The sequence below is a fragment of the Corvus brachyrhynchos genome, unplaced genomic scaffold (genome assembly GCF_000691975.1).
Source record: "Corvus brachyrhynchos isolate BGI_N302 unplaced genomic scaffold, ASM69197v1 scaffold95, whole genome shotgun sequence".
In the NCBI taxonomy this organism is placed as follows: Eukaryota; Metazoa; Chordata; class Aves; order Passeriformes; family Corvidae; genus Corvus; species Corvus brachyrhynchos.
This window is the reverse complement of record NW_008238347.1, coordinates 1,192,987-1,213,049: the sequence shown is the minus strand read 5'-3', so window position 1 is coordinate 1,213,049 and position 20,063 is coordinate 1,192,987. Positions and strand designations below refer to the sequence as shown.

At 49.5% G+C, this 20,063-nt stretch overlaps 1 protein-coding gene across 1 annotated transcript in view; it reads right to left on the bottom strand.

Moving 5' to 3' along the window:
* GRM7 (glutamate metabotropic receptor 7) overlaps positions 1 to 20,063 on the bottom strand; it is a 108,210-nt gene that overhangs the window by 26,795 nt on the left and 61,352 nt on the right. The window contains 2 exon segments of the mRNA XM_017735243.1: positions 14,849 to 14,988; positions 18,655 to 18,855. Coding sequence (XP_017590732.1) covers positions 14,849 to 14,988; positions 18,655 to 18,855 — 341 coding nt within the window.

Sequence of the window (20,063 nt, the reverse complement as noted above, 5' to 3'; positions counted from 1 at the left end):
ATGTCAGGGAAATTCCTTGGGAAAGCAGCTGACTGACACTGCTGCTTCTTTTACTCTTCTGAATCCCTGGTTTGTGTCCCTTTTCCAGGGCAGCTGTGACTTACATGAGTTTTTACACCTGAGAGCGAGGCCTCCATCCAGTGCAGAGCCTGCATTTCCTATCCTCATTGCTATCCACAGCCACTCCCTGATGCCTTTTTGCAGCAGGCACCAGTATAAAATGAGATCACCCCAACCACACGGATTTTGACCCAGTCTGCATCAGTGAAATGATTTTCACCAATTTCCCACATGTGAGTATCTTCAGAACCACAGACTGATTAACGTGTTATCACAGCCCTGCTTCCCTCATGGCTACACAAGAATGAATTTCCATATTCTCAAACATATTCCATGGCATTGCTGGTACCTTAGGGACAGCCTAAAGGTACTTCATTCTGCACAGATACTCTGTGGAAGGAGATCAGGCAGAATTAAGGGAGGTCCTTTTCCTGGCCTCCTGGGATGACAACAGCTCTAGCACTGGCCTTGGACAGATTTGCAGAGTTCTGCTGTTTCTGGAGAAAATTCAGGATGCAAAGTGCCTGGGAGGGAGCGCTGGGCACCTGCAGCAGGGGGTGAGAACCCGAGTCAAACTACAGACACTTTCCCCTCTCAGAAAAGTGTATTTTTGAAAGAAAATTTGTCCCATGTCTACACATCTTTTAAATACCTCCAAGGATTATCTGAAAATGCCTATCACGGCCTACAAAGCAGGAAGCAAAAAATTTCATGCATTGTGAGAAAGTGCTCTTGCAATTAGTAGAAAAATCTGGGGTTTTTTTTGTAGAACCTTCAATTTCAGCCCAGGGATAAGGGAATTTACTCTTCCCAAACCAACAGCACTGCCAGAGGCAGCCAGACATTGTACCCACATCGAGCCAACAATGCCACACCTTGAACTTCACACTTGGCCAAGTCAGTGCCCAGGGACACAAGGAGCCTCCCCTGTGCTGCAGTTCTGGCAGATTTGGGAAGGATTTTCTCCCTGCTTCCACACATCCCCCAGTTCCTGAATGCCTCGAGCAAGAGGGATTGGATCCACTCACAATATATATTCTCATTATGTTCACTATAGAACAAACATTAACAAGAAATGCTTAGTCTGTCTCATAAGGCCTAATGTAATTGCTCATTTTAATGAATAAAGTAACTCAGTATCTGTGTGTAATTCAAACATTGCTGCTTTGCTTCCCTCTGCCACAAACATTTCCATAACAAGCCATTTGTTCTGAACTTAATTGTTTAGTTCAATGTTTGATTAAAATAAAAATCAGTACAAAAATAATTACATTAGTGGTAATTAACCTACTCAGGGAAGAAAACAGCCACGTTCCCTGATACCACTTTCATAATGACGGTGCCATTAATTTCATGGACACACAGAAGCCAGCAGCAAGGACTGGGCTCAGATTTATTGCCACCTCCAGACTGCAGCTCCTAACTCAGCAGTTCAAACATTTGTATATATTCCACTTTGCAGACAGCAATATTTGCATGACTTAGCTCTTTAGGCTCAGCTATTAATGTCTTGTAATTAGTTTTTAAATCCAGGGATTTACCATGATAATGGTTTTAAGCTAAGAGTATGTCAATAACACATCCTCAGCAGAGTCTTCTGCAAAATATCAACTGAAATCCCTTCAAGAGATAACAGTGATGATAAGCCAGAGTGCCAGAGAGGATGCAGAGCTGCTCCAGTGCCTGGCCCAGACACGGTGTTTCCCCTCACAGGGTAACTCCCTTTCACTTCCCTGGCTGCAGGGGTTGACAGGGAGCCCTAGGGCAGCACCTTGCCTGCAAGGTGGTGGAGCCACAAACCCCACCAGTTCTGCCTTGTGCCAAAGAAACCCCTGCACTGAGCAGAGCAGCCTTAACACCTCTGCAGGGTAACAGAGAATTCCCAGAGACACCAAACCCTCCCTTCAAACAGAAGGATTGTTTCTGCAGCAGCAGCACATGAGCTTCGGGAAGCGGCTGTGTCCCTGCCCCTGCTGTGGGAGCTGGCACTGCTCCCATCCCACCCCAGCCCCTCCGTGGGGGGCACTGCCACGGCCCCAGCCCAGTCCCTCCTTGGGGACCAACACCACGGTGCCAGCCCAGCCCCTCCACCGGTGAGATGGAGCATCAGCCCCGTGCTGCCTCCTGATCCCACACGAGGCCTCTCAGGCTGGTGAGTGGTTTGGGGTTCTGAGGACAGAAAGCTGCTTCAGAGGAAAAGCAAAACCTCCGAGAATCTTCCTGCTCTGCTGCATTAGCTATCTTAAATCCCTCCAATGTATCTTCCATATAAACAGAAGTTAAATGTCATCACATATATTCTGCCCTGGTTTCTCCTGCTGCTGCCTGTCCAGTTTCTGCCCTCCTGGCACAGCAGCCACTGAGTCTTGTCCTCAAACACACACTGATCAGGCAAATCACAACTGCCGACTTGAAAATGATAGAAACTCATCACTTCTCAAAGGCTTCCAGCCAAAAAATACCTGCAATTTTCATTGTCAGCACAAATCCCAAATGTCAGAAGATGGTGACGACATTCCCATAACGCCAGACCCTCATCTTCCCACCCGCTGATTCAGATCCTGATTAATGAGGAAAATGCCCCCAGGATCAGTCTCAGCCAGGGACTGCTCAGCTCCAATTTCTGGCTCTCATTAGTGCTGTGACAGCTCCTGGGAAGCCCTGGCGTGGGCAGGGAGCCCACGGTGCCAAGAGCTGCAGGAACTTGTGCAGAAAAGAACGCTCCTTGCGGCTGCTGGAGGACATGGGACCAGCTCCCACAGCTGCTCCCGAGTGAGCAGGACAGGGCCGGGGGATCCCAGTAATGCCGCCAGGCCTGCCCCAGGCTGCACCCCAGTGCCCTCGGGCTGGGACACCAGTGCTGCACTGGGGACTGGGGAGGCTTGGGCTGTGGTAGTGGGGTCAGACCTCCAGCTGGGTGTTTCTTGAGTGAGAAAATCACATTTCACTTTCAGCCCTTCCCTCCCTGCAGGGAGTGGGGCGAGGCCCCTGCTGTCCCACTCCTGTCCCACACAGGGTTCAGCTGAGCAGGATCCCGCAGTCACAGACCCACTGAGGCTGGGCCCTGGAGTCCAGCCCTGCCCACGCCACCCCTGGGTCACTCCTCACAGCACTGACCCTCCAGCCCTTCCTTCCCCAGCTCCCTTCCCTTCTCTGGACATGCTCCAGCCCCTCCACGTTTTCCTTGCAGGGAGAGGGCCCAGAACTGGACCCAGCACTGGAGGTGCCCCCAGCAGTCCCTGTCACACTGTGTCACATCCTATTTAACACATTCAATTAATTATGGTTGAGAGCTTCCAACTAATCCCAGCACCTTGCTCCCACACTGCAGCTCCTCTTTGGGGCTCTCACAAGAAGCAATTCTTAACCTTCATTTATTTCCCTCTTTCATTTCTACTCTTCCTTTCTCTTTCACTTAATGTTTGACTCTGGTTTTTAGCAGCCCTACCTGCTCTACCCCAGCAGCACTGAGAGTTCCTCTGAGCTCTCAGAACACCATCTTTAATGAGATCCAAGGGCCATTTGTTCCACATTAAAACAAGGACATTTCCAGCACACCACTGATGTAGAGAAAAATGCTTAATCCACAATTTTTGCAAAAATGCTTATTATTATACACTTCTGTTGACACACAATAAAATGGAAAATTAATTATTTTAATGCTTCTATATCTGCCTACAGCTTTGTGTTGTCTTCTCACTAATGGAAGGGGGTGGACCATGCATCTTCAGTATTCATCCTGCAGTGCCTGCACAGTATTTTTTTAATTAAAAAAAGAGCATGTGCTTCCAAATGTGCATTTATAACACAGTTCTTGTCTCTTTAAATGGATACGTTAGGACAAAACTATCTTCTGACAGCAGAGCTAATCCAAGGCAACTTTTTATCCTGAAGTGGCCCAGAATGAGGGAAAATCTGAATCATCACAGAATCCCAGACTGGTTTGGACATTCAACTCCATCCAGTGCCACCCCTGCAGCACTGAGAGTTCCTCTGAGCTCTCAGAACACCATCTTTAATGAGATCCAAGGGCCATTTGTTCCACATTAAAACAAGGACATTTCCAGCACACCACTGATGTAGAGAAAAATGCTTAATCCACAATTTTTGCAAAAATGCTTATTATTATACACTTCTGTTGACACACAATAAAATGGAAAATTAATTATTTTAATGCTTCTATATCTGCCTACAGCTTTGTGTTGTCTTCTCACTAATGGAAGGGGGTGGACCATGCATCTTCAGTATTCATCCTGCAGTGCCTGCACAGTATTTTTTTAATTAAAAAAAGAGCATGTGCTTCCAAATGTGCATTTATAACACAGTTCTTGTCTCTTTAAATGGATACGTTAGGACAAAACTATCTTCTGACAGCAGAGCTAATCCAAGGCAACTTTTTATCCTGAAGTGGCCCAGAATGAGGGAAAATCTGAATCATCACAGAATCCCAGACTGGTTTGGACATTCAACTCCATCCAGTGCCACCCCTGCCATGGGCAGGGACACCTTCCACTGTCCCAGGCTGCTCCAAGCCCCAGTGTCCAGCCTGGCCTTGGGCACTGCCAGGGATCCAGGGGCAGCCACAGCTGCTCAGGACAACAGAGTTTTTTATTGTTCAGGATGATGGGAAAGCCCCAAACCCATGAACACAGCCCATAACCCCAGCTCAGCATGAGGGCAGAGCAGTTTGGCAGCTGAAATCCAACACTTTTTTCTAACACACTCACAATGCTCCACACTGGCAAGTTCAAGTCCTCAAGAACAAGCCTGGATGACAATGGCACATCCAGAAGCAAATCAAGGAATTCTGTTTTTTCTCCTGGAAACTCCTTTTCAGAGCTATTTTTCATGGCACAGCCACGAGTCAACCTTACCTAAGGTTTGAGGAAAGGATTAGCCCTTTATCTTTGTTTATCTCTCTGATGGGCTACTAACTTCTTATTTTTTCTGCTATTTGTGACTGTGAAAAAGTTCTGCTTCTGCCAAACCCAACACACAACTCCCAGTCCAGAAAAGGGAGTAAGGAGAGGGAACCAAGCATGCGTGTGTAATTTGGAGAGCATTTCTCTTTGAGTGCCTGCCAACTCAGAAATGCCTGCATTTTTTTATCCTCCTAATTCCCCAGCTGATTCAAAGACCAGCATTTTCCAGTCAAATTATTTGGTGCTGATTTTCCCTTTCTGAAGCCTCAGCATCAATGGGGCAGCAATTTCCTCATCACATCTCATGTGCAAGGCGTAACAACACAGGGCAGGGAAGGAAGATGAAAGAAATACAGAATTCTGAGGGAAATTCAGTACCCAGCTCATTTAGGCCCTAATTAAATTGCTGCAGTGATATTAATAATACTAATAATATTAAATTATCCTGCTCAGGTTATGCTCAGTCAGCTGGGCCCTAAAAGAACTGCAGATGTACACAGAAAATCAGGAGTGGCTGATGGCAAGACACACTCTCAGGGGAGCAAGTGCCTCCCAGGGCAGAGAGTTTTGTCCCCACACACAGGGTAAGGCCTTCAGTGCAATCTCTCTCCAAGGAAACCTGGCAGTGGGAGATGGGATTCACCCCAGGTGAGGGGGTCCAGGAGCTCCCTGGCTGGACTGAGCTCAAGCCTCACGGTACACAGGTGAGGAAAAAAGCCTGTACCACCTCTTCCAGCTGCATTTTTGGGAGGAAAAGGGCAAGATTAGTCTCGCACAGGGAGGCTGATGTCTGTGCAACCCTTCCCCAGTCAGTCAAAGTGCAGGCAGTGCTAAAGCAGAACGAAATACCTGATTCCAGTTAGCACTGGGAACCAGCTGCTTGGATGCTGCTGTTCAGAGTCAATCCCAGATCCCCTTGCCAGTTAAAGGTGGGATTAACAAGTAAACAAAGTTGTTTCATGGGAATCATTTAGGCAGCATTTTCATAAAATGTACATTTTCAGTTTAGTGGAAGAAAAAGCAAATAAAACAGGAAAACAAAGCAAATAAAGGCTTCCCCTCAAGTTGTTTTAGAGCAGACTAAAGACCCTTTGCAGCTGTTTATTCGGGGCCATTATTGTCCATCATGTGAACAATTAGCTGGAGACACATTAAATTCCACATTATACATCTGATATTACAGTCCTGCCAGCAGCCAGAGCGATTTCCTTCAGAAATCAGTATTCAGGGGCATTTAAATTGCGATTATTTCTGACCCACTCAATACATGTGACCTGTCAGGAACCTTTATGCTTTGCTTAAATGCTGGAAAATCTGAGGGCTGCTCACACGAGCCTGATGTGAGCAGAGCTTTCAATCACCCTTTGTGGGATTTCTTTCTCCTCCCTAAAGCAAACAGGCACAGTATGATACATCTGTCATCATTTCTACTCTACCACCCTTGGCACTGGTATCTGTATGGGACCAAAATTTCATTTTGCAAAACACAGCTGGGTTATGTTTAGGATCTACAGAAGCAGCTCTAAGCCAAGAGTTCCCATAGCTGTTAATACAGTTTATTAAAGGAGTTTACATGCAAATCTGATCAACAAAAATGGAGCCAAGGCGGCAAGTTTTGGCTGCTGTAAACTGTCACAAGACTCTCAGCATGACTGGAAGGTGCCAGCCCCTGATCTGCCACTAAAACCTCGGGCAGGTGGAGTCCCAAAGCTGTAACCCTGCTGACTGCCCCACACCTGGAGGGAATGCCACGTAGTCACCATGCCCAGGACAGGGATATTCAGCAAACACCTTCTCCCACAGCAGACAAACACAAAGAGGTGAGAAAGGAGACACCAGAGAAGGGAACAGCACGGGTGTCTCAGGGGTGCCCTGGCCTCACCCCACACAAACCCCCACGCAGCTGACCACTCCTCCCAGAGAGAAATCACACTTACCTTGCAAGGGAAAAGGCAAAAGTGTCTTTGATCTAGAGGCAGAAATCCAATCCTTATTTTGCTGATACTCCTTGGACTCTCCCTGTTCTGCAGAGCCTTGCCCCTGCCCGCAGCACTACCCACACGTCTCACAGACCTTCGGTGGGGAGCTCATGGACAAACAGAATGTTTTCCACCCAACCTCCTTTGCCAGGGCAAGGATGAGACACAAATGTAAACCCAGGTTTTGCTGCCATCTCCACACCCCTGGAGATGATCCAGAGGGAGCAGCCTCCACTGGTGACAGAGGTGCCACAGGGCTGCCCGAGGCTGAGGCTGGGCAGGAGTTATGGGGGCCCTTGCTGGGCTGAAACGAGGGGCAAGAGGGATGGAAACACTTGGCAGAACTCAGCTAAAGATCCCAGTGGGTCTGACTGGGACCCTGAGTTCCCTGCTGGGTTAGCTGGGAGGTGTTTGGGAAGGGCCCAGTGCTCCCATGCTGGTGAGATTGCTGTACCCCACATTCCCCTGGGAGCACGAGGAGCTGGGGCAGCAGGACAGCTCGGGTGCACAGCTGAAGTGCTTTCTCTCCATAGCTGGGTGAACTTCTCCAAACACAACAAAGCACATCTGTCACTGAAGAGCCTCTTCCTGTTTTCAGATATTAAATAAAGAATATTGCACCCTCAATAACACACAAACTGACATTGTTACTCCTGCCAAAAGCAACCAAACATGTTCATTAGCCATAAAATATCCCAGCAAAGCATTTGCTCTTGAATATATTTGCTGACAAAACCACATTAGCCTCGCAAAAAGGCTTTACAGAGGGATGTGTAGGCGCAGAACCAGCACCTATTTTGAAGACTGGGTGATTTATTTTTTAACTCCTATTTCTTACATAACTCATTCTCAGAGTGTGTCTGCCCGCAGGCTCACGGGCATGGAAGAGAACAACACAAGACAAAGCAAAATCTCAAGTCAAGTCTTCTGCTACATCGTTTTTTTGCCATTATAGCTTTTATGAGCTCCTTATGCTCCAGTTTCCTCCTGTCTTTAACCACATACGTGATTCATCTCAGACTCTCAGCCTGCTTTCCCTGAGCATTTATATCCCCACCAACACTTTCCCCCGTGACATTCCCAGACCTGCAGCAGAATTACAGAGATGTTCTGCCTTGCCAGAGCTGATGGAGCTGAGATCCCTCGGCCGCTGCACTTGCGGTGTTGTCACTGCCTGGGCCAAGCGGGTCAGTAACAGAGAGGAGATGACATTTCATGTCTTCAGTTCGGAGCCTGAGCTGCTTTGCAGAGAGAGGGGTAAGATTTAACTATTGCCTTGCTACTGTGATACAGCACCAATCTGCATGGACAGCCTGACTTGGCTGAGCGAGTGCTGCAGCTCCTGCCCACGGCACAGAAGCCACCCTGCCTGGCCCACGTGGTTCCCATCAGGGGTACCGGGGCTGTGCCCTTCTCTGATAAATCCACTTCCAGCAGCCAAACCCATGTGCTGTCCCACAAGCCCCTGGTTCCATTCCGAGGCACTCCCCAAGTCCAGCTGCAGTCACAGCTTGTGCAGGACCTGCATGATTTCGGCCTGCTGCCTGCTCCACCATCCCTTGTGGAGGAGGGAAGAATTAGCATATGGCCATTCAGCGGGCCAGTGGTTTGAAAAATTCCCTTCCACTTGGCTGCAAGTTAATTCTGCAAGTTAAGATAATTAAAGGTGTTTGTGCCGGTCACGGCTGGCACGAGCAGTGAAAGATTGCAGAGTGTAATGAGGGAACAAAATAAACAACATCCATTATTGCAGCACACACCAGGGCTGCTGCCACGGTGGCCATGGTGGCAGAACCTGTCACGGGGAGGTGTTTTAGGAACCCACACACAGAGTTACCTTTCAGTTCCTCACTGGGCCACAGTTTGGCTGATGGGGTAACAGGGGCAGAGCTCAGAAAGGCCCAGCCATGCCAGGGGCTGTGCAAACAGGCTGCAGAACCTTCTGGAAGGACTCTGCATTGAGCAGCATTAATGCTGGGAAATAATTCCCATAAATCCAGACACTGCATCCCTGTGAGTGGGACTGTCACCACGTGTCACCCAGTGACTGATGTGACACTTGCAGGGACAGGACCACGGCAGCAGAAGATGCAGAGTGTCCCTAACAGTGCCAAGAAAAGAAACTCCATCTACTCTGAACACATTCTGCTCCAAAGAAAAAACCCCAAACCCAGCAACAAACCCAAGAAAACAATGAACAGAAATCAATTTGAACATGTTATTTTAGAAAAATACCATCTCTTGGCAGAATATTCCTGAGCAACAAACATCGCTGAAGAGGGGCTTGAATCCAATTCCAATTTGAGTATTTTATCAAAAAAAGGCAGGTACAGCCAGGTCTCTTGCCAGCAGGTTAGACAGTTAATTACTCTCTTCACCAGCTCACTATTCATAACATTTATTTCCAAATTCCCTAACAGAGATGTTTATGGCATGTAAATTGATTAGTCTGAGCCCAAACAGATTCAGGAGCTGTTGAAGTGAGCAGGTTCTGCATAAATTGCACAGAGGATTACAGAGTTACTCAATGTACTTCTATTTGTGGGGAAAAAAGAATTGCAGTGTGGAAGTGCCACCCTCTCCGTGTCAGTGACCATGGTGTCCCTGTCCCTGCTGCTGTCCTGCCAGCAAAGGCTCCTCCTGCTCCAGGGCAACACTGACCCCCAGCTTGCCCCAATCCGCAAACCCTGAGCTACAGGGATGTTACTCATTTCAAGCAAGACTGTATTTCACACTCTGCTAAAATGCAGGCCTGACCCTACCCAAGGAAACCAGCAGCTCCCAGCTCCTTGCCCAGGGAGCAGGAAATTATTAATGAGCCCACGCCACGGCCTTGGGGCCATACAGCACGAGCCGGGCTTGATAAGAGAAGCTGCAGCCATGAACAGCCGTGTTCATGGAACCATCCTGATGATTATCAGTACCATTCATCTCCCAGGCACTTGTCTGGCAGGGCTGCAGGCACAGATCACTTTTTGCTGGGAGACATCCATAAAAGGGAGGGATCGGCAGCAGCCCCAGCAGGGCGTGCGAGGGCTCCGTGGAACCCTGTGTCAAACCCTGCTCTGCTCCACACCACTGAGCCACCTCCAGTCCCAGGGCACACCCAGAGAACAATGCAGATCTTCTTGTTTATCCCTACATGCAGCTCATTTAGGCATCTTTAATATGTATTTGGTTCTGTTTGCAAACAAATTAATTAGAGGAATGGTTTTGTTTTATCTGGCACTCACAGTCGGCCCTGCTTGGTGCTTTGGAACTGAGGCACGTCTGGAGCACGAGCTGCCTGAAATCTCCGTGGTGTGACAAGAGACAGGACATGGTGTTTTCCATCCCCAGTCAGGGATTCACTTTCTGCAGCCACGCTGAACATGTGCTGCAGGCCCCAGTGCCCAGTGGCACCGTTATGAGCCAGAGCTCCGCGCTGGAAGAGAGCGTCTGACACGGTGGAGACGCCGATGCAATTAAGACACAACATGAAGCACCCTATGCAGACACTAATGGCCTTATTACAGCATTAATTAGACAATCAGACTGAAAAACAACCCCACAACAGCTTGCTCCAGGAAGATCTCCCTCTCCAATGGCAAATAACCAGGTTTCATGGAAGCATCTCACTCTTCCAAGCTGAGGGTGAAGGAAGAGGGCGTTGTCCTGCCCGTGGGGGGGCTGTGGAGGGATGGCCAAGGTGACCCCACACGGAACAGGGGCAGGATTCCTTCCCCAGGGAGAGCTTCCCTCTGGTGTCCAGCCAGCACCTCCAGCCCATCAGGCAGGATCCCAACACCCCACACCTCGCTGTCACTGGATGCCAGGGAGCAGCTCGTGTCCATAGGCAGGAGCCCGGACAGGTCTCTCCAACCTCAGCACAAGGCAAACACCTGGAAAAAGCAGGTTCAACAATTTCACAGGGATTGTTTTCTTTCCTTGTTGATTTTGACAGTTCTGGGATACTTGCACAGGGAATGGGATGGGAAAACATAATAAACCTGAGACCTGCTGAGTTAAGTGTACCTCGAGAAAGAGAAGCAATATCACCAAATTTCCCAGGAGAACCTGTGCTTCCTCTAGGAGCAATCCATTTCTTCCCCCTGCAGGGACATCAGTTCCTCCAGCAGAGATGTGTTGGTATTTGTGTCAGACACCTCAAAGCATGAGAAGCTGCATTTTTAGGAGCCAGCCACGTATGGGAGCTACTCAGCCAGCTCCTCGCATTCCTACCACGCCTCTTATCCAGCAGCCCCAGAGGCTGCACAGGGCCTTACAAACAGCAAGGAGACATCCAGAGCTGGATCCATGGGAGATGGGGGCAGAGCAGGGCACGGAGGGGTTAATTCCTTGTCTAGGATCCAAAGAGAAGCACAAGGCATGGAGGCAGGACCTGTCTCCTGGCCACGCTGCCTTCAGCCATCCTCATGATTTCCTGCTTGAACCATGCTAGCCTTAGATATAAAGGAAAAACCCAACCAAACAACAAACTGAAATGACCCACTGGAAACGCAAACCAACCCAAAACCAGCTGCTGCACAACACTCCTCCTCCTCCCCATGGCAGATTGGCTCCTTTTCACGGGCAGACTTCTGGCTTTTGAAACACATCAAAGCTAAAGCCAGCCCAAGCAGCTCTGGTAACGATGGAGCTGCCCTGCAGCACAGAGTGCACCCTCACCCAGCTCCAGTCCTTGGCTCAAATGCAGCTGTCCCTGTGGCCAGAGGATTTCTATCCTAATTGCATTAGGTGTATCTCTGCCTTTCAGCAGGCGCTGGGATCACAGTGCTGCATTTCAACAGGGATGCAGCTGGCCAAGTTTCTGATCCTAAAATCCAGGGCAGAGCATTTCAAATGCAGGAGGATGTGGACTATAAATACTGCATCCCAAATCTGCGTGCTGGGGGCAAGGAGGGGCTGACAGAGCTTGGCAGAATCCTCACCAAGGAGAGGGGTGGGACTCGACCTTCCCTGGCCTCCTGTGGGAAATGGGTGGACACCTCATCATCACACTCTCACTGCAGGGAGAACGAAGCACTGCCATGCCTTTTCATGGAATACTGGCCAAGCCCTTTAAAATTAGACATCTGCTCATTTTATCCTTGCATAGACACCTGAAATGCAGCCAAAACTGTTACTAAACCATGCACTGGGTGCTGGGCAAAGCTGTGCCCAGCTGTTTGCTACCAAGCAGGCAAAAGAAAACAGGGTGATTGTACTGCCCTCACCTTAATAAATTGTTATGTCCCAAGTTTGCTGCAGTGAAAAGTCACTAAATATTTTCTTATCTGACCTGAGATACAGAAATGTCAGCGCAGGTGAGTGAACAGCAGCGAGAGGAGCCTCCTCACACACGGATGTGCCGGGGAGCAGAGCCGGGCTCGGAGCGCAGGGAGCGGCGCTGCCTCGGCCCAGCAGTTCTGCCACCACCACCAGCAAAAGGGATGCCAAGGTGGGGAGAAGCCATCGGGACTGAGGAGAACAGACAGTTTAATTCCTGGGTTTATCAACCCAGGAAAACAATAAGAAAAGAAACAGAGCAGATTTGAAGAGTTGCAGGTAAGTTGTTAAAGCTCTCCTCAATCTGTCTACTCACACAAACAAAAGAGAGAAAACTGCAGCAGAAGTTACTCTGCAATCTTATGTGAAAAACCTGGTTCAGCTCTCCAGATTAATCCAGCCTGTGCCCACCATACTCCAAAAAGTACCAGGAATGGGAAGATAACCATTGTAGAAGACACCCACAACAGACTGAACGGCAGCACCCCTGCCAGAGGAATAAAACACTAAAACATTCCTGTTCCTTTTTGGAATGAGGACAATGATAAAGAAATATTTACTCACCTATGCTGTTCTCCTGCAGTTATTTCCCTCCTGCCTCTGGGATCCCTCTGGGATCTGGAGTGTCCTTACCTTTAAGGCCTGTGTGAACAGCTTTTCCCATTCATAACCCAGGCAATGCAGACTCACAGAACTGACCGAGACTGCCCTGAGTGACAAAGCTCTTGGGAAACAAAGCCCCACTTGCAGCAGCTGCCAAATTCAAATCAGCACTTGCACCAAACATCCTTTGCTTTCCCCTCTTGTGTTGTATTTAGAAATAAGAACTGGGGAAACATCCCCTGAAGAGTTACTGCCACAGTAATTACTGAAGACAAAGTCGTATCCTCCGGTAGTTTTCCCTGGGATGTATTTAATAGTATTTATTTTGGTTATTTCCAGGAATCCTTGACTTCTCTAAACCCCACAATTCTCTTTATTATTGTAAGAAATAATACAATAATAGAAAAGGGACTATCTTGTATACATTTGTGTGAGAAACTAGGACACTTGAGTGATTAGAAGGGAAGTTAGTGAGAGAATCTCAGCTACTGATATGACCCTGTGGCCATGAGGATATGAGGGTGAGGAAAGAGGTCTTTTTATGGAAACATTTAACACAACAACAGGAATACAAATCAAGCTCCAATAATTTTGCTTTAAATTTTAATGAATCAGTATGTGTAGTTTACATAAAGAAGGATTTGCTTAATAAAATATTAATATTTTTTGCTAAAAGAACTGTAAATTGCAAGTAAATATAGGTTTCCTTATATAGGACATCAAAAGTTGAAAAATCCTGAAAGAGCAAATCAAACACAGAAAATAAAAATGAGCCAAAATTCAAGGAGAGCAAAATATTGTTTGTGATCAGCCTCCAAGACTGGACCCTCGGTGACCCACATTATTTACTTGATTTAACAAAAACCATGAAAGCATTAAAAATAGAAAGTGTCCTGCCTTTGGTTCCGCCCCAGGTGATGGTTGTGACCCCTGTGGGCAGCCCGTGGTTTGTGTCCCCAGGGGGCTGGGGGAGCTCAGATGTCCCCACAGGTCACGGGGCCATCCCCAAGTGCAGCGAGTGATGCCAGCTGCACAGAGAGCCCCAGGCTGGGAGCACCCCCTGTGCCACCCCCTGTGCCACCCACAGTGTGTCCTGGCCACCTCTGGAGGGGTGTCAGGGCTGGGCCACGGCACACAGCCTGTCCTCTCACCCTGCACCCTGCTTCCAAAGGAGATCTGGCAGCAGAGGCAGAGAAGGAGCCACAACGTACCCAGAATCCCTGATGTTCCTGGGGTGGGAAAGCTGACTGAGAGAGGAAACCTTTTTTCTACAAATACCCATTTTCTTTCAGGAGTACCTTGATCTTCCTCAGGCTGTGGGGCTGAAGAGCCAAACCGAACTGAAATCACTGTCTTTGGGTGTTAATAACACTCTGCAGGGAGCCACCCTGAGGCAAAACTGGCGCCACTTCTGCAGGAACTCGAGGCTGAAGCAAAGTGCCCAGAGCCAAGCAGAGATCCTCACCCAGCGAGGTCACAGACCAGGCTGGCATGGGTGAGGCTGACACAGTCTCCAGCTTTCCCACCCACCAGTCCCGGGGTTTTTTTCTGGGAAACATCAAAGTGTATTTGCGCACCTGCTCCTACGTGCTTGTTTTCCTTTAGGCATCATCCCAGAAAGGCCACCTCATCCACACGGATTGAAAGTACCACCAGAAAAGTGACTCACTCCAAAAACATTTCGTTTCAGCTTTCCAAAGACAAGAAAAACTGAAAAGCATCTGCAAATGAAAGCCCAGTGGCTTCAAACTACAACAGATCACAGCTTCATTTTCCAAGCTGGCAACTCGGGACTGCAGACACGCAGAAGTAATAAAATTTGCATTTCACCTCATGTCTCTGTTAGTCTGAGCAGCTTTGGTTCTCTGGGTACAGGGAGAAGGTTGCAGGACAGAGGAGAAGGAGATAATGTGCAAAAACCCCACTACGGAGCTGTGAGGAAATAGCAAAGATCCCTGCTAAGTTTTGAAGCACTGAGTGCCCATAGCCAACAAAAAGGAGCCAGGAAAGACTCACATTGAGCTGGAGGTCATCTGTCCACTGGCCCACGAGGCGGTACCCGGGTGTGCTGGTGTTGCTGCTGTGGTACTGGAAGATGTCGTAGCGTCCCGGTGCGTCCCCGTTCTTGTTGAACATCACTGGAGTGCCAGCACTGCCTGGGGGAAGGAAACAAGACAAAATCCAACCAACCAACACCAAACCTTTACCAAATCTCTTTTATTTGGTCATGGGTGAGAGCTTTCACACTGGGAGCACATTCCAGGCCAAGGCCATCCAGCCCCCCAGCCATCCAAACCAGGCACTTCAGGACACTGCCCTCACCCGGCCCTCTCCACAGATCCATTATCTCTGCCTGACCCTACTGCCTGAAAATAAACACAGCAATCCTAGACCAGCCTTACCTCACCCTGCTCCGCCCAACACGAGAAATATCAGAAGGCTTTTCTTCCTACCCTCCAGCCTCCCTCCCATCTCCTGTTCCTCAGGGAGTTCTCCAGTGAAAATCACTCCTGTGAATGGAGCCTCTAAATGCTGCTCCCCGCCCCCCCCGAAAACGTTCCATCTGCGTCTGAGAGATGCTGCTGTCAGAAGTCAGCCCGGGTCTAGTGAGTCTTGACTAGCATGCAGAAATAGCTTCCTCCTCCACAACATGTTCCATTCCTGTAATCGCCGTGCGCTGGGGTGGGAAAGAACAGAGGCAGCTTTGGGAAGAGCATTCCTTGTGTCCTCCTTATCTGGGCTCTGTGGCACCACCACTGGATTGCCTCTATTTACCCTGTGCTGAAGTGACAAACACGGGGCAGTGCAGGGCCAGAGAACCCCCGACCTTTCCTGGAGCTGCCCAGAGCCCGAGCCTCAAGTGAGCTCCCAGCAGGACATCTGCATTTTAAATACCACAGCACTGGACGGGAACCTTCCCGAGAGGAGAATTCAAAGCGGTGCCTCATTTCCTCAGAGCTCCAGGAGCAACCTTCCAGGGTGACATTTATTTCCAGACATATTAAAATAGGTTTTGGTAGGGTAGAGTAATATTGTGTCAAGATTGAAGATTATGACAATCCTCCAGCATATCTATATTCAAAGCTTCCTCCTCCTGCGTAACTTTTTTTCCCTAAAGCAATGAAAAATCTCTCCTGTTGTAGCACTGAACTTTAAGATTATCGTTTTCTTCATGATTCTCATTCTTCATTGAATTCCAGGGAGTGAAAAAAAGATTTGAAGGAGTGAATTAGCATAGTCTCCACTCTAGCCCTGGTAAATTGTTTCCTGTCTCTCCTACAATCCTCTGAGATCAGATACAAATTCAGTTCAAAGGCTGGTACAGAAAATCTGCCACTGAAATCTCTCCTCGCTGGTTCCTTGTGAGCACCAGGCAGATATTTAATTGTCATTACAGATTCATGGAGCCAGAATACATTTGAGTGGGAACACTCAGAGTGAATCAGAAGCAATGGCTGTAATTCCTCGGCTCCTCGGGAAAGGCAGCACAAGTGCTAAATGGGATTTGGCTAATTACGACTCTTAGGGCTGCTTAGGGTGAGTTAAGCTTGGGTTTGTCAGAGCTGACAAGAAAGGGACACCTGAAATGGCAGGAGCTCCAGTGAGGCTCCCAAAATTCAAGAGACACATCTGAGGATTGCCCACGTCACAACACAGCTCCAGAACACAGAGGGAGGTCCAGGTCTGCTCGTCAGGAGGCAGATGGAGGATGGACACCACTGTTACGGCCACCCCAAAGTCAGTGCTGGGACAAACGCTGGGGGACGCAGCCAAGAACATACCTACGGCCACCGTCACGGGAACAGCACCCCAAATCCCCCAGCAAAGCCATTTAAAGCAACAAAGGATCCCTTGGATCCAGTAGGGCTGCACAGCACCGTGGGATGGGTCACTGCAGAGGCCCCAAAGGCACATCCCTGGGACCTCACACACGGGTCTGGACACGGTGTGGGCAGAAGTGAACACTGTTTCCAGGCCCATCACTGCTTCTGTGCTAAAATGACACAGACAGGCTGGGAGAAGCCCGTGCTCCATTGGGAGGACGAGCAGCTGTGGAAATGGGAAGCACTGCTAACCTCGGGGCACGGGTCAGGCACACGTGTCCCCTCTCCTGACTTTGAAGTGGCAGTAATTGGGCTCCAGCCAAGGCTCTGCTCAGCAGGGGCAAGCCCTCCTTAACCTCTGCGTGGGCCAGGTGAGGCTCTGGAGCCCTTTCTGTGCCACCTGTCTGCAGGGTCTGTCAGTCCTGGTTTACATCACCGCAGCATTCCAGCCCCAGCTCAGGCTCCTTTGATAAAATAATGGAATTAATAAAAAGTGATGTATGAAAACCTTATCACAGAGAGGAAACAGCGGTTTCAAAAATAACCCTTGATCTTCCAATCATTAAAACATGTCATTATTTCACTGGTTTTTGATCATTTAGGATTTATTTTCTTTCTATTACAATTTAGCAGATTTTGCTGAGCCCAGTAAGCAGTTCAGAACCTGTGTCAGTCTCCAGGCTGCAGCTTCTTGCTCATGCAGAGCCGTGACAATTTAATTCAGTTCCCAACAAAGGAGCTGCCTTCGCCCCACACAGACACAGGGCACTTGACACCTGCAGGAAACCCTCAAACCCAGACACAATCTGACTTGAATTTGTAGGATCTCGATCTCTTAATCACTAAAAGATGAGAAATGAATTATTAAGAGGAGGACAGGAGTTACACAGGTGTCACCAGCCAAGGCGTTTGTTACTCAGGGCACGTTCATGGCAGTTTGAGCACCCAAGGGGCTCCTGTGAACAGCATCTTCAGCTTTTCACTGGCAAAAATACAATTGCACTTCAAAACTTTCAGAATCTCACTGCGTGAGCACTCGAGGTTTAAAGTTTTCCATATTTTGGGCCTTTTGTTCTCCAGGCAACAATGATCACAAAATGCACACTGAGCTCCTCGCTCAGATCCAGCCTCTCTTCATCACCGCCCTGGCTGCATCGATGGCAGCACCTCTGCACGGAGGACACGGCCCCAAAGCAGGGCCAGCAGGAGGATCCCAGGGGCCGAGGAGAGCTGCCCCACACTGAGAAGATGCCAGGCTCCGGGGCTCGGGACACTCGAGAACAGGAGGAGAGCAGGCGGCGCTTCTCTCACACAGAGCTGGACAAAGCTCCCACTGCTCCGCCCTCGGAACCCAGGACAAGTCCCCTGGAACGCCAGGGAACAGGGATCTACACACAGACCAAACTGCCTTCCCAAGCCCCAGCTTCGTGATGGGGGGGCAGTAGGGGATGGGGGGGTGAGTAGGGGATGGAGAGGTGAGTAGGGGATGGGAGGGTCAGTAGGTGACTGAGGGAGGTCAGTAGGTGACTGAGGGGGGTCAGTAGGTGACAGTGAGGTCATAGGTGATTGAGGGGTCAGTAGGTGACTGAGGGGGGTCAGTAGGTAACAGGGAGGTCATAGGTGATTGAGGGGTCAGTAGGTGACTGAGGGGGGTCAGTAGGTGACAGTGAGGTCAGTAGGTGACAGGGAGGTCAGTAGGTGACTGAGGGGGGTCAGTAGGTGACAGTGAGGTCAGTAGGTGACAGGGAGGTCAGTAGGTGACTGAGGGGGGTCAGTAGGTGACAGTGAGGTCAGTAGGTGACAGGGAGGTCAGTAGGTGACTGAGGGGGGTCAGTAGGTAACAGGGAGGTCATAGGTGATTGAGGGGTCAGTAGGTGACTGAGGGGGGTCAGTAGGTGACAGTGAGGTCAGTAGGTGACAGGGAGGTCAGTAGGTGACTGAGGGGGTCAGTAGGTGACTGAGGGGGGTCAGTAGGTCACAGGGGGGTCTCTGTCTCACCGTTGAAGTTGACGCTGCGGATGTACTTGAGCAGCCGCTTGCCCCCCGCGTGCTCCATCTCGGGGCACAGCCCGGCGCTGTCGGCGCACAGGTCGCGGTTCATGTGGTGCAGGGCGTGGGCCATGGCGTACACGGCGTCGATCACAAACTGCACCTTCCCCTCCTGCTCGTAGTGCGAGTCCTTCCCGATGCGCTCCTGCCCTGCAGGGCACACAGGGACAGTCAGGGACGGGGGGGCAGCGCTCTCCTGGCACCAAACACCAGCGGATCCTCTCCGAGCACGCTGACAGAACTGCGCCGTTAATCAGTACCATAAAACATTCCGAGCTGGAACGTTATTAATTAAAACACAACCAAACCTCTGTCACTGCTACCAGAATCAGACACTTCTTGCAAGTTTCTCTCCATAATCCAGAGAAACAAATCCTGCCCTGATCACCAACGTGAATCCCGAACCCACAGGGACCACCTTAGAGAGACAACTCCAGTCTTCGTATGCTCCCAAAGCTTGGCTTTGAAGCAGGAAAGCATTTAAAGTAAGGCACAGCTGGTATTTAAAGCCTGGTGTTTTGTACTGCTGCAAATCCCAGGATCTAATTGAAAGTCAAAGCTAGATCAAGGGAAGAAAGAGTCACTTCAGAGATGCCACCAAAGGGGCACTCCAGAGAACTGAGGAACTCGCTGGCAATTAACGGCACCTCGGGAAGCTCCTGCCACTGTCACCCCTGCTCCCCAGCCTGCAGAGCCTCAAATGTCCTGCAGAATCCCCCCAATGCAGATCTCTAATTATCCACACTTTCCTTCTTCTTTGGTTCCCCCTGTGTTCACCAAATGCAGCACTGATGCCTGATCTGCTCAACCCAGCTGAGAGCTGCAGAGGGACTTCTCACAGGGGCCTGGGATGACAGGACAAGGGGGAATGGCTGTAAACTGACAGGATAAATTGGATATTGGGAAGAAATTCCTCCCTGGGAGGGTGGGCAGGCCCTGGCACAGGGTGCCCAGAGCTGTGGCTGACCCTGGATCCCTGGCAGTGCCCAAGGCCAGGCTGGGCATTGGGGCTTGGAACAGCCTGGGACAGTGGGAGGTGTCCCTGCCCATGGCAGGGGTAGCACTGGATGGGCTTTAAGATCCCTCCCAACCCAACCCTTTCCATGATTCCATGATGGTTGAGACACCCTCTACCAAAACCCCTCAGTTTTAAATCTCAGCTCCTCTGGAAGCACTGAAATCCTGCAATGAACTGAGCAGAAAAAGTGAGTTTCCAGCTGGTGAAGTTCCAGGCAGGATCCTTTTCATTATTTCACTCCCTCTCATTGATTACAGAACTTATCAGGATTTCAAGCCCTGACAAGGAAAATGCTTTTAAGTGGTTTCAGCTCAGCTCTGTAACCAAATGAGCAATGCAG